Source organism: Aulonocara stuartgranti (genome assembly GCF_965226115.1).
Source record: "Aulonocara stuartgranti genome assembly, chromosome: 22".
In the NCBI taxonomy this organism is placed as follows: Eukaryota; Metazoa; Chordata; class Actinopteri; order Cichliformes; family Cichlidae; genus Aulonocara; species Aulonocara stuartgranti.
The window spans coordinates 18,411,257-18,424,725 of NC_138957.1; the positions used below are offsets into that span (position 1 = coordinate 18,411,257).

A 13,469-nucleotide genomic window follows, 5' to 3' on the forward strand; every position below is an offset into this window, starting at 1 on the left:
AACCAAGAGTAGCAGTTGAATTTTGACTCGAACACCAGTGAACAATTTGAATATATCCAGATGTGTGGACTTTTTGTCTTCCCTTTTGGCAGTGGGAGTAAATGCACTTAGTTGCTCTAACGTCCTTCTGAATTCTTGTACAGAAAGTAACTGCAGTAACCACATTTAAAACTCCCGTTTTGCAAAATACAGAGAGATTTACGTGGCTGTGATAGGCTTAATCAGCATTGTATGAGCTTGTTTGGCAAGGGCTCGAATTTATTGGATGGTTATTTATATGTAAATGTACCACACTCCAACTTTAAATTAGTCTACCCCTGGAAAAATTGATTTCAGAGGACAAATAAAAAGTCTGCCTGCCTTAGTTTGCATAAGCGATAGAAGTTTAACTGCATTCACGTATGACTTTCAGTGCCAGTATTTGCAGGAATAAGCATGCAGAGCATAGTTCTTAACTGAAGAGCCTGTCCTAGCTGTGGGCTAATGAACAGCATGCAGTGTATTTGTGGTTTTTAAACTGGTACTGATGCTAAACCCCCCACTGTTGTTGGCCAGCCTTACCTGAGATGATTTCTTGGTACGAAATAAAAAGAGCCAGAGTGTTTACTTTCTTGTGGGTGCACAAATTATAGTAAATTGATGTAAGTAGGTCAGTTGACTAACTTCCTCTAAAAATTTAAATGCTATACGAAAGTGATCTTATTGGTTTTAGCAGTTCACTAGCTTCTCCTGAAGATGAGTTTCATTTGCTTGCGCTCACCCCCCCCCCCCCCCCCCCCACCCACCCCCAGAGCGCTGTGTCTTATTTTTCAGCGCTGTCCTTGTTGGCCTTAAAATAGTCTTTGAATTTCAACAACTCTAACACAAGCAAACATCAGTGACTAATGTGCCTCATTTTCTGCTTCTTTTTGTTCCCCTTCACTCTACCCTACAGGTTTGGATGAGCCATCTTCAGCAGTACTGACAGAGGTGTGAGGCAGTGAGGCTCTCACCCCCACCCTGGGAGCCATGCCGCCGCCGGCAGATATTGTCAAGGTGGCCATTGAGTGGCCGGGGGCATTCCCCAAGCTCATGGAGATAGACCAGGTATGTGCCTCAGTGCAACAAAAGACACCGTCATCTCACCTGCAGACATTACTGTCCTTTAAATCCAGCACAACCAGTAAAAAATGTTTGGGGTCTGTGACGCTCACCGTGCAGATTTAAAAACCATAATCACAGTGCGTGTTTTGTATGAACACATTATTGCGCAGTAATCCGTTGCTGTGTATATAATGAAATCGCTTGGATGTTTGTAGGTGTCTCTCTCTGGAGCGGCTGGGCGGATGTGCTCAGGGCTTGGTGCAGCTTTTGCGTTGTTCCCATCAATTATACTAATTAGCCTCAAGGATGTGGCCTTGATTAAAGATGTTTAACAGTTAGTCACAGCTTTGACATAGCTTTAAAGAAATTTCACTGAATGCAAAGAGGCTGGCTCTGTCATTAAGAAAAGTGACAAAAAATATGGATGTTTGTGGGTAAATACCTGGGCTGTTTAGCTCACTGTCAGAGCAAAAAGTATTCATATGACTGGAGGTGAGATTTGGTATAAAGCACAACACCATGTACAAAACAGGTGAGCAACCTTCTCACTCTTACATTGTCTGCTATGGAAAACAAACTCAGTTAAAGCTTTATGCATCTGTCACATTACAATATCAATGAATCTTAGTGATGCTGTTTTTTAAAATGTAAAACATAATGGTCACAGCTGTGGCCAGAGGCATTATGTGATATCTCTTGAACACCTTCAGGGAAATTTCAGTAGGTTTGGACAAAAGCTCAAAGGAATAATGGATTAACTTTGCCTGTCAAAGGTCAGGGTCTCTGTGACCTCCTGTTCTTTTGACTGTGATGTCTGAGGAACTCCTCGAGCGAGTTTCGCTTCATCTGACACAAATGTTCACTTAAAGTAATGGTCGTGGTCAAGGATCATTGTGATGTCACGCAGTTTGGGCCATTACCCAAGACGTTCAGCATCACAATGTTCTGTTTGTGGCGATTATTGCACTGTAACTCGGTAGCGTGAGGAGATCTTGCGACCCTCTTCGCCTTCTTTCGGTTTCTTCTTTTCACCATCACTCTCTTCCGCTATCTCACCCTACCCCTAGTGTCCTCTTCTTCCAGCCTCTGTATGAACTTTTTTGCTACATCCATGAATCTCCTCTGTGGTCTTCCTCTTTCTTCAATCTGCAGTGTTTTCACTATTAAATTTCTTCCAAGTCTTCACTTGATATATTGCATGCATCTGGACAAACACAGATCTAAACTGCAACTTGATTGGTTGGTGGAGCTCCACGACTGTAAGGAGGGTTTTATCGTTTGTTTTTTAAAAACTGTAACATTAAATAGCTGCAATGCTAAAGCGCTATGAAACCTCATCAGTGCATAGCTATATATTCCACTGATTTACATAATGCAGTTGCTACGTTTATGCTCAACAGTTAACAACACTGGTGTGTGCTTTTTAAAACTGAAACTGCACTTCTGTGTAGATTTGCGTCGCAGCTGCTTTCGCCTGCACGCAGCTCGCATCCATTACGAGCCCACAGATAATGGCCATGCCGTATGTCGGCAGATTGTCGGGGTCTATCCAGCGCTAGATTACATGCTAATAAAATAATTAGCCCAAACAGCAACTACCCCGTGTGTGTGTGGGGGGGACATTTTTGCTGTTACTTTGTTTGATTGCACATACAGTTTTATAAATTGGCCTGTTTGTTGTTTGTGTGACTCACAGATGGGCTAATGATTGTAAAAGCTATGAGTCACCGTGGTAACCGGAGTCACAACTGCCCTTCTCAATGGATGAACTAGTGAATGAAGTATTGAACCGTGAAGTACATGTGCTTCTGGTGCTTTAAACACTTAAGTAGAGATTTAGGGGGTGTGGTTTTTGTATTAAATGCCCCCCCCCTTATCAGCAGCGCTGTTCCAGTCTGAGTAGATTGCCTTTAGCTTTGCTTAGGTCTGTCTTTACTTCTTTAAGCCACCTCTCCTCCTCCTCCTCCTTTTATCTCTCCCTGTCATCTTCCTCTTGTTCCACCTCTGTGTTGCCTTCCTCCTCTTTGTCCTTCTTTGCTTTCGCTCTTGTTCGCTCCCCCCTCGCACTCCTCCTCCCCGTGTTTTGTTGTGACTGCGAAACTTGCGCGCGCTGTGCCTCTTCCTCTCTTGTCCTCCACCATCAACCCCCACCTCTTCCTCCTCCCTCTGCATCTCCTCTGTACAATAGGCCCTGCAGCAGCATATGGCTGTCTGACTCATGCGACGGGGAGTGGGCTTCTGCAGCTCGAGCTGTTTTGATACCCAGAGAAAGTGTGTGTGTATGTGTGTGTACATGCCTGAAAACTTGTATGTGTAAATTTTGTTTACGCAGGTAAAATTCTGCTTATGTGAAAATGTGCGTGGGTGTGTTTGTGTGGCAACATGGATCGTTGTTACTGTTCATGCGTGTGCATGCTCATTTGCTGTGTGTGTGCATGCATGTGCCTGTATCCATGTGCATGCCGACAAATATGTGTATTTTTATTATTTCTGTCTGTTTGTATATGCGCCTCTGCAGTGCACGCGTGAGTGTGTTTAGGCTACATCTGCTTCGGTGTGTGTCTCTGTGATTTCTGTATCTCTCCAAACATCTTCAGGCACAGAAGTCCAACCTTTATGTAGGAATGCGGGGGAATCGCTACAAGTTTAGACAGTTGTTTTTAAGTGTTTTTAATTGCTTTTTGTTTATCAGAAAGGCAATAGAGAAACTGGGGGAGGATTGGGTGGTGGGGTTTCTGGTGGAGTAGAGGGATGAGAGGAATGTTTGCAGGTGGAAAGGGGCAAGAAACAAACTCTAAGACTAACAGCCCACTTAGTTTTAGGTAATGTGCTAAAATTGGTTTTATATTAGTGTCACTGCTGTGGTTAAAAGATAGAAAACTAAAAATAAAGGCATTTATTTATATTTTGGTGTGTGCTTGTGTGCACGCATCTAAGCACAGTGGTTAACAGAAGAAAAGTCCAGAGGGATGTATTAAACTGTTTCCTTGAGTGAAATAAGACTAAATACCTTCAGTGAATGTGCAAAAATGGCTAGCAGGTTCTAGCGGGTCATGCTTTATTGCATATAAATGATCTCGGAGGGGGGAAAAAAAAAAGAATAACCACCAAATGTGCTAAAGTGGAATAACTCCTTAGATAAACTATTGTGTGGTGTAACAGGAGCTAAAATCTAGTGGGTGGTATAGGATGTTATAGAGAACAGCTTTGCTTTTCACCTTTGTACAAAGTGAATTCCGGTTATGTAGGTGCTACCCTTGAACTGTACTCCCGACTGGGCTTACAGTAAGTTAAACAAAGTGGCTCGTGTGGGTTGAAAGTAATAGTAAAGGAGAGGAAGATGTAGTGGGAGGTTGGACAGGGAAATGGTAGACGGGGAAACAGAGTCAGTTTAAAGCTTGGAGAACTGCTTGTATTTATAGGTACATAATAGGCAACATATAAAGTAGGGTCACTGGAAGCATCTCTGTGTTTCTCTCTTATTTCACATTAGCATGACTGGGTATAAAAAGAGTTTACCAGAGAGGATGATTCACTGAGAAGTTAACATGGGAAGGGTTTTACTACTCTGTCAAGAGCTGCCAAATAATTCAGCAATTTAACAATGAAGTTTTTAATCCTAAAGTTGCATCATCTGCAAAAACCGAATGATTCTGAGAGGCTGAAGAAATCTCTGTAAGCAAGGAAGTAATCAAAATCAGATTTGTTTTTTCTTTTTTAATCATGAATGCTCCATCCTCTGAGCTTCAGTTGCTGTCGTGGGAAAAATAACAAGCCAGCATCCACGATGGCTCCTTAGCGCGCAGCGGCTTGGACGACATGCAAACGTTGCACGTATGCAGGTTTTGGAGCAACATTTTCTAGGAAGGGTTTGCTTATTCCTGAAATGCCAAACCACATTCTGCTCGTGTTACTGCAGCATGATCTGTAATGAAAGAGGGACTCTCTGCAATCCATGTCTGTCAGCGTCACCACTGAAAATATTCACTTTCAGAGCTACAGCATCGGTCCCTTTTAGCTCCCAAATGCCTTCTGAGTGTTTTTTAAAAGAAGTGATGCAACACAGTGGAAAACATGCCTCTGGTTGAAACATGTAACTGGCACTAAATTCTAAGAGCATTTATTTTTCCCAAAAATGATTAAAAATGTCTTTGATGCAACATTTAAAATGTTGTTTTTGTGAAGGGGGGGTTAAGGTAAATATGGGGTTTAAATAGCTGAAAACTTTTAGAAACGTGGTTGTAGCGTCGAGTACTTTTATGAGTGTTTGTGCTTGCGTGAGTTTGTATAGAGATTATGCATGTAGCCTAGCAGCATACTGTATCTCCCACAGAGCCTGAGGATGATGGCAGTGGCAAGCAAGCAGATATTAAGTTAACACTGATTAGCATTTCTCGTGCACACGCTGCTTTTATTTATCTCGCTTCCCTCCTCATACACATCTTGCATGCTCCTAATTTTTCATCTTTCTGTGTCCATCTCTGTTTGTTGTCCTCGTTATTAGCTGCATTGCTTTTTATAAGTACACTGAGAGCAGGAAAAAAAAAGACTCAAACTCCTTTTATGCGTACACTTTTTCTTTTCACATACTTTTTCCTGCTTTTGTTTATTCCCCTTCTCCCTTTTGTTCACAAACAGCCCACCCTCTTTTTCTGTCACCACTCTGCCTTTCTTTCCTTGTCATATATGCCCACCATCCTGCCATCGTTATCTTTTGTCTGTCTGTCTTCATCACCGCAGCTTCTCTCACTGTCTGGGCTAATCCCCAGAAAAGCAATAATGCAATATGCTCGTATATTTTGATATATAGACACTCAAACGAATCCATCTTCATGCGTTTGGGGGGGGAAGAATTTAAAGAAAAGAGTGGTTAGAATTGGCCCAGCAGAAAATGAAGTATCCTGATTCAGAACCTGATATTATTTTTCTGTACTTTTATTATCTTTGGTTGATCAAAGTCATTTAAAAAAGGTGCTGCCCCAACTACGTAATGAGTAAACATTGTGTAATTGGCTCAGTTTGTTTGTCTGTTCTCAAACTTCACAACAATATACCAGGCCCTGGAGGACCAGAGTACATAGGTTAGCTGAGCATTTGGCTCTGCTACTTTATAGCTAGCACCCAAGGTCAAAGTTAACACTGAAAACTTTTTTAACAAACCATACTGAGTAATATATCATATGAAAGGGCATGGAGAGAGCTGTACAACACACATTTAATTTTTTCAATGACACCATAAAATCTCAAGTTTTACAGCCAGTTTTAATCCAATAATATGGTTAAAGATAATAAAATACTCCATTTTAGTTTGTAATGCTTCAAGATCATAGGTCAAAGGTTAGACATCAGCGTGTTGTTGTGAAAGCAGGCTGACGTCAGCATCATAAAACATCAAAGTTTTAGTGTAACCTTTGCCCCTCGGGGGGGGAAGGTTGGCCTCAACATGAGTTGACTTGTAATGCTAAATCTTTCACTGCTGGTATACTAAGGCTGTTATTAGATGTCCCCAGATCTAGATTAAGAAACTTGTTTCACTTTAGACAGTATCTTGTTTTAGGCTTCCTGGGGAACTGAGGGGTTTCTGTATATTTCATTGAATCGTCATTCAATTTTTTAGCTGTGAAATTGTAAATGTGGTTCTTGAAAAGATGTACTCTGCACCGCTGTAGAAACACTGAATCACTAATAATGAATGAAGCGGTGCAGCAGCCATGGTCGATGATCCCACATCAGCAGTTGGATAAATACAGGCTCCTGAAGAACAGCCTCTCATTGTGCCAGTCCCGCAAAATAAAATAATTGCAGCCCTCTCTGAATTGCCTGTTGTTTTAGGAACTCAGTACTAGACTGTGAACTAAATGTAGTTTTGCCTTTTTTTTTAATTCCCAGAAAAAGCCTCTCTCAGCCATCATTAAAGAAGTATGCGAGGGGTAAGTCTTCATTTGCTTTTTTTTTTTTTTTTTTTTTAATGTATGCACTAGTTCATGTCTTTTGGATTAGAATTTAACTGTCCCCTACCCCCATACTTGAATTCTATTTGCTGTTTTTAATGCACTTTTAAACCAAGTACACAGTGTATTTTGTCTCTATCCAATGCCTTTTAGGTGGTCCCTGGGGAGCCCTGAAAACTTTGCTCTGCAGATTGCTGACGCGACAAATTTCTACATCACAGAAAAGGTTTGCTCATCTGCAAAGCTGCTGTATCCAAGAGGGGGATATAAAGGCCTGAAGTGCACACTAACTTCTGCTTGTGTCCTTGTAATCCTCCACAGAATCGCAGCGACATTAAGAACGGCTCGATCCTTCGTTTGACCACCTCTCCTGTAAGTGTTTTGCCATTTGAAAAAGCAAATTCTGTGAATACGTATGAAATCGTTCACAATCTGGGACACGTCCTGTTTCCTTTTCCCTTTTGCCCTCCAGTACCAGACGGCAGTGCAGCTTCATGAACGGATCCAGTCATCAAGCATGGACGCCAAGCTGGAGGCTCTTAAGGACCTGGCTAACGCGTCCCGGGATATCACCTTTGCCCAGGAGTTCATCAACCTCGACGGTATCTCGCTGCTCACTCAGATGGTGGAAAGTGGGACTGAGTAAGTGAGAAGAAGACTGTTTCTTTTGCTGTTTGGATTTGCCTTGTTTGCACCGTTTTCCCCTGCAGCATCTTTTTTGTTTGTGCATGTGTGTTATAGGGAGCAGGGAAGAGTACATACTTCCAATGTTTTCCTCTGGATTTTGGATTTATGTGGCAATATTAGACTTTGACTCAAGAATGTGATCCATCAAAACTAGCAAACACAGACTCCAGTTCGATGGGATACCTAATTCAAATCTTACCATATTTAATTTCACATATCGCTGACATTATTTTTCGCAGGCCTGATGTAACGAACCACAAATTTGTAACAAGACCCCGGCGTTATTTAAAAGGGCTGCAGGTTTGGATGGTATTCAGGTGGATCTCCGATTTCAGTGAGAATAAAAGGGGATCTTTGGAGTTGCACTGTGCAGTCTGACCGGTTAAGTTCAAAGCATTTACAGCAGCTGACTGGCCGCTCATTCACTGACATTCCTCAGTTCACTCTGTTAAGCTGGATTTATTTTACTGGTGTCTCGTGTCATCGCCATCTTTGTGAAGATGCCTTTGATGTGGAACGCTTTTATTTCAGCGTGCTGCAGAGTTGTGCGGATGTTATTAGGTCATATAGCAAATGTCATTATATGCACTGCATGAAATAATCAGTCGTACATTTGCGCTGAATGAAAACCCTAACCTTGTGCATAAGTTTTGCCTCGGGTTCAACAATGCTACCCTGTGCTGCAAAGAGAAGAACAGGTTCACACAGTGCCCAGCAGCTCCTGTTCATCTTTGGTGACCATGATAGTGATATTGCACACAGCTGAGAGGAAATACTCTGCCTTTTGCATGTTCAGCACATCCAAAAACTCACAGTGTGTGTTGAGGTGGGGGGTGGAGGGCAGGCGTAGTGCCCTGGAGACCGTCTCAACTGAAGGTTAAAGCGAGGACTTTTTTCGCTGAGGTGAAACTTCTCAGCCGTGATGCCAGGGGAGGGGAGTGGGCGGGCGAGGGAGATGGGGTTTGTGCCAGTGGCGTGCTGTGGGGAGTGCAAAGAGCTCGCCAGAACCAAGAGTTGAATTACAGTATGAGTGCAAAACGTGCACGCAATCACACAGAAGTAGATGGACGGTGCAAACTGGCAGGGAGGGCAGGAGCGGCCAGCCGTGCGAGACGTGCTCGTTTTCTGCTTCGTGCAATTCCCATTATCCAGCCCTTCTTTTTTCCAGGGGGAGAAACGATAGATCGAGGAGTTGTTTTGCACCTAATGCGTGGTTATAAACACACGACATTCAGCGTGTCCCGACAGAAGAGCAGTGAAAACCCAAAGTAAGAACTGCAGTTTTTTTGTGCGGGTGTCGTCTTGTCACGCTCATGATTGCTTTTAAATGAAGGTTCAAATTCTGGTTAGACATGTAATGGCTTTTTCTTAGCAGAAACCACTCAGTGATCTAGTGTTTGTGGGTACAGCTTGACAGGAAATCAGTGAGGCCTCTTCTCCTTTTTGAATATGATGTTCAAATTAGCAAATATTTGATCTTAATGCAAGGAGCTGTCACAGCAGCACCGAGGTTCCTCCTGTTGCTCCTGGCCCTTTGATTAAATATGTTTTTCATCTAAATTCCCATCAAATCCTATTCAGGGCTTGAGAGTTTGAGCGGCGCGTGTAAGCAAAAGAGAGCAGGGCGAGTGGTTCTGCTGCATTTCCATCTCAACAGAAGGAGCTTATGAAACAGGCATGCAGATAGGTATCAGAGGCTAATGCACACACTCTCTCTCACACACACACACACACACACACACACACACTCATTAGTGTGCCTGCCAACCAACTTGGTGAACTGTAATTATTCAAGAGGCTCTGTGCTCGAGACTACTCATGAGGGCAGAGCAGTTCTGTGATCTGATGCTTCTGCCAAAGATGCTGCACAATATTCATGTGTAGATCAGCTGCCCAGCTAAACTCCAAGTTTAAGGCAGACATTGCCCTCTACTGACAAGAACATGGAGCAACTCATACTGTGGTTTGACACACGTTCAGAATGTACAGTGCAACTTCAAACTGATTAACACCGCCAGACTTACTATCAACTTCGGTCTTCTTTGACCAGGTTTAACATATGCTGCCACCTTGATATTGTCATTCATGTTTTTTCTGTTTTTGTCTTGTTAGCTCCCAGCATAATCTTGGCTGTTAAATTCACAAAACCTGTTCTAAACATTATTCCATTGAATTGTACCTTATTAGCAGTGTCATCCCTTTGAAAACTGGATTTACAGAGTAAAAGGAACACTGATACTGAAATCAAACTCCACTGTTAAAACAGTTTTTTGTTTATTTTATCAGGTGAAATTAAGAAGTTCTGCAACTCCACCCATTAAGAGCAAAAAAAAATGTCCCTTGTTTAAATCCCATGAAGGTTGTCTCTTTCTGGACCTGGCCCTCGTTTCCAGAGCTGCTGCTGTTTGTAGATCGCTTCCAGGAAGTCCCGTTCTGACCAATCCTGTTCTATCAGATTTCTCCAAATTAACAGTCTGACCCTGAGAGATGAATTCATGGTGAATTCACTCCATACCCATGTTTGCCCTCCTGTCTCAGTGCATGCTTATCAAATGTCTTTGAGCTATTCAGCTAGTCTAGTCTGAGACCTGGATCTTCCTAGCAGTGATGATCCACGACATAAAGGTTGAATCAGTTGGACACAGAAGCTGAAGTTTGAGATCCATGCTGAAATCCCAGAGCCCAGATGCATGTGGTCGGAAGCAGACTGCCAGATCTCTGAAGCAATACAGAGGTGCACATGGAGACAACGTCATTCATATTAGCTGATTTTTGCACACATGGGTAGTATCGCTGAACTTCATGAGTGCACCTGTCATCTCGAATCTATTCAGGGAAAGTTAACTCTCTGCAGATGTTGCTTCCTTTTGCTTGTTTAGCGTAAGGCATTTCTCCCACTGCACCTGTCACATATTTACAAGTTGGTCTCTGCTTTTTGAAATGTGCAAAACTCCGTTTCGTTATGCTCACTGTGGCACATTAGGTCTGCAGCAAGCCGCTTTGTCAGCCGTTTCTGCTTGGCATGCTTTGAGCACCTTAGCGATCCAAAGTGTTTATTTTGAGTCGGTGTATTAAAGTTGTTTATATTGAGACTTGTTTTACATTTGCACAGTAAGGAATCCTTCTTCTGTGTATGAGAGTGGACCTCCTTAGAGTCTGGTCTCTTTGAGGGATGCTTATTGTTAAAAGATTGTGATTTGTGTTGCTCCCTGCTGAGACTTTAAGGTTTTGTTGTGTGTTTCCCACCTGTGACACCTAAGTTTCTCTTTACAGGCGCTATCAGAAACTGCAAAAGATTATGAAGCCATGGTAAGCCCCTCCCATCCCCCCGGGTAACGTCATTGACTCTGTGCTCTTCCTAACCTGCTGCCTGAGTCTGCATGATGAAGACTCTGGCCCCAAAGCCTTATGGGGAATTACTATAATTATGTGTTTAACACAGCCATTTACAGGCTTCTGTTTTGAAATCAGTTTTGCACTTAAATTTTTATTTTTTTTTGCATGTGGTTTTGGGCAAAATAATCTTCTTACGTCTTTGCCTCAGACTGTTGGAAGGCCATGATTTATTTCTAAAAATGTAATGCCGTGAGAAATCTATAAAAACCCGATCAGATATGGCTATGGCCATTTGGGGTTCAGCGGAGCTAATTTATTAGTTTTAGTCGGTGCTTACATTGAATTAAATCTTGGTCTTCTTTCCTAAATAGTGCTCAGGGTGAGGGGGATTGTCTCTGCACTCACTATTAGACTTCAGCTACTTTTACATTATTAGCCAATAGCACATCACACATGAAGACATCACACATTAGGATCATCATCCATCTGTCAAATAAGATTTTCTTCTCTTTCTTTATCTTAAATAATCTATCCTCTAATTTCAGTGTTCCTCGATTTCATTAAGCATTTACTAGTTACAGTAACTACATCAAAATGCCCAGTACCATCTGCAAAGGCCTCTTCATTCTTCAGCTGTGGGTTACTAATGACTGTTACTAATCATGTACCATGCAGCAGTACTGACCCGTGTGCTGAAAGCATTTCTTATCATTTTATCTTCGGTTTCTGGTTTGCTGATTTGACGGTCGATGCCACTCTGTTGTGTTTAAAACGGCGATCTTCACTTTTGTAAAAAGTGTATCTTTTTTTTTCTTCTCGATAGAAGTTTCAGGAAAGATGCCAACATTTTTTAGTCAAACATTTATTGTATTTGACTATAGCCTCATAGGGGTTTGCTATATTTTCATGTTGCATCTACTAAAGCACCTAACAGTAAATCAGTGTAAGATAAACAATGAGCAACACGTTTAGGCCAGGTCACAGTATTTGCCTGAGCAATGCCAGTTGTAAGTACTGTAAAAGCTACTGGTGAAACTAATAAAAGGCCAGAAATCCCAAAACTCATGTAAAAGTTAAGTAGAAAGGTAATGAAACTCCAGAAACTCCTACTGCTGTGATTTATGAGGAAGTAAAAGCTTCTATATTTCATCATTTGCGATTTTTTTTTTCTCATTAAGTTCATGCAGCAGAAATATGAAGTGGAGGCTGTTTAATGTGGTCCTTGCTTTGGCCCCCTGTGACTCTTGCAGAGCTGATTGATTTCTCTTGATATTTGTGTAACTGCATGACTTCACTCTATAACATAGCTTTCTGGTCCTGATTGAACGCCGCCCTGTGCTGCCCGGCTCCTGCTGATTTTCTGATGGCCCCTGCTGTTTCTCGAAGGCCAGTTTGTCTGCACTGCATCTCAAGCCTCTGTCCCCATTTATTCTTCTCTCCCCCTCCGCCTGTCTTCTGTCTTTCTTCAGCCAGCCTGGTTGCGGCATTGAATTTATTTTCATATGCACCATTTTCTCTGTTTCTGCCTACCGCTCGCCCCTTGTTGCCGTCCAAGCCATCAGGGCTTTGCAGATTATACACTGCTCCAAGCCATCTGCTAGAGAGAAGCGTCCTATGGTTTGCGTGTGTCTCTGTGTGTCCTGCCCTTTAGTTTTGGAGACTTGCTGTCCTTCACTTTGACGGCCTTTGTGGAGCTGATGGACCACAGCATCGTCTCCTGGGACACTTTCTCTGTGGCATTCATCAAGAAGGTCAGACCAAGAAAACGTTTCATTAAAGGCAGCCCTGATTTATTAACGGCATTCAGAGTGCTGTTGTTATTCGCTGAATAAAGCTTTGATCGAACATTTACATCATGACATTTACAGCCTCTGCAATGAAGCTTGTCCTATGATAATGTCCCGAAGCTCAATGTCTATAAAAGTGTTTGGCAATGGTTCGATTTTCAGGACATAAACATTAAAGGCAAAAATACTCATTATGAGATGTGTGTTTAATTTTTTCCCTCATCTCAAAGTGTTTCTATTTTTTTTTTTTTTTACCTTTGTGACCTCTATGAAATGTGTTTTTGTAAAACATGTTTTCAGAGTTTGTACCTAAGTTTGAATTTAAACTTTTAAAAGTTATGAAATCTTTTCCATCCTATTTTTCCAGGATCCTATTGCCTTAATTTTCAATCAAAAATTGCTATGCAAAATTTAACCGTGTCTGCGACAGATCCTCTAAACGCTTTGCCCTGTTTTTTTTTCAGATTGCCAGCTTCGTGAACAAGACGGCCATGGACACGGCAGTGCTGCAGCGCTCCCTGGCGATCCTGGAGTCCATGGTGCTCAACAGTCAGGATCTTTACCACAAGGTGGCACAAGAGATCACCATTGGACAGCTTATCCCGCATCTTCAGGGGTACGTGAA

General features: G+C 42.2%; 1 protein-coding gene across 4 annotated transcripts in view; it reads left to right on the forward strand.

Moving 5' to 3' along the window:
- Positions 1-13,469, forward strand: part of elmo1 (engulfment and cell motility 1 (ced-12 homolog, C. elegans)) — a 102,870-nt gene that overhangs the window by 40,893 nt on the left and 48,508 nt on the right. For 3 of the 4 annotated variants that reach the window (XM_082522357.1, XM_082522359.1, XM_082522358.1), the window contains exons 2-9: positions 935-1,086; positions 6,973-7,013; positions 7,188-7,260; positions 7,356-7,406; positions 7,507-7,676; positions 10,995-11,030; positions 12,709-12,808; positions 13,309-13,460. In XM_082522357.1, coding sequence (XP_082378483.1) covers positions 1,009-1,086; positions 6,973-7,013; positions 7,188-7,260; positions 7,356-7,406; positions 7,507-7,676; positions 10,995-11,030; positions 12,709-12,808; positions 13,309-13,460 — 701 coding nt within the window. In that variant the 5' untranslated portion in view covers positions 935-1,008. The remainder of the gene's footprint in view (positions 1-934; positions 1,087-6,972; positions 7,014-7,187; positions 7,261-7,355; positions 7,407-7,506; positions 7,677-10,994; positions 11,031-12,708; positions 12,809-13,308; positions 13,461-13,469) is intronic. The other variant, XM_082522360.1, reaches the window with a different exon arrangement.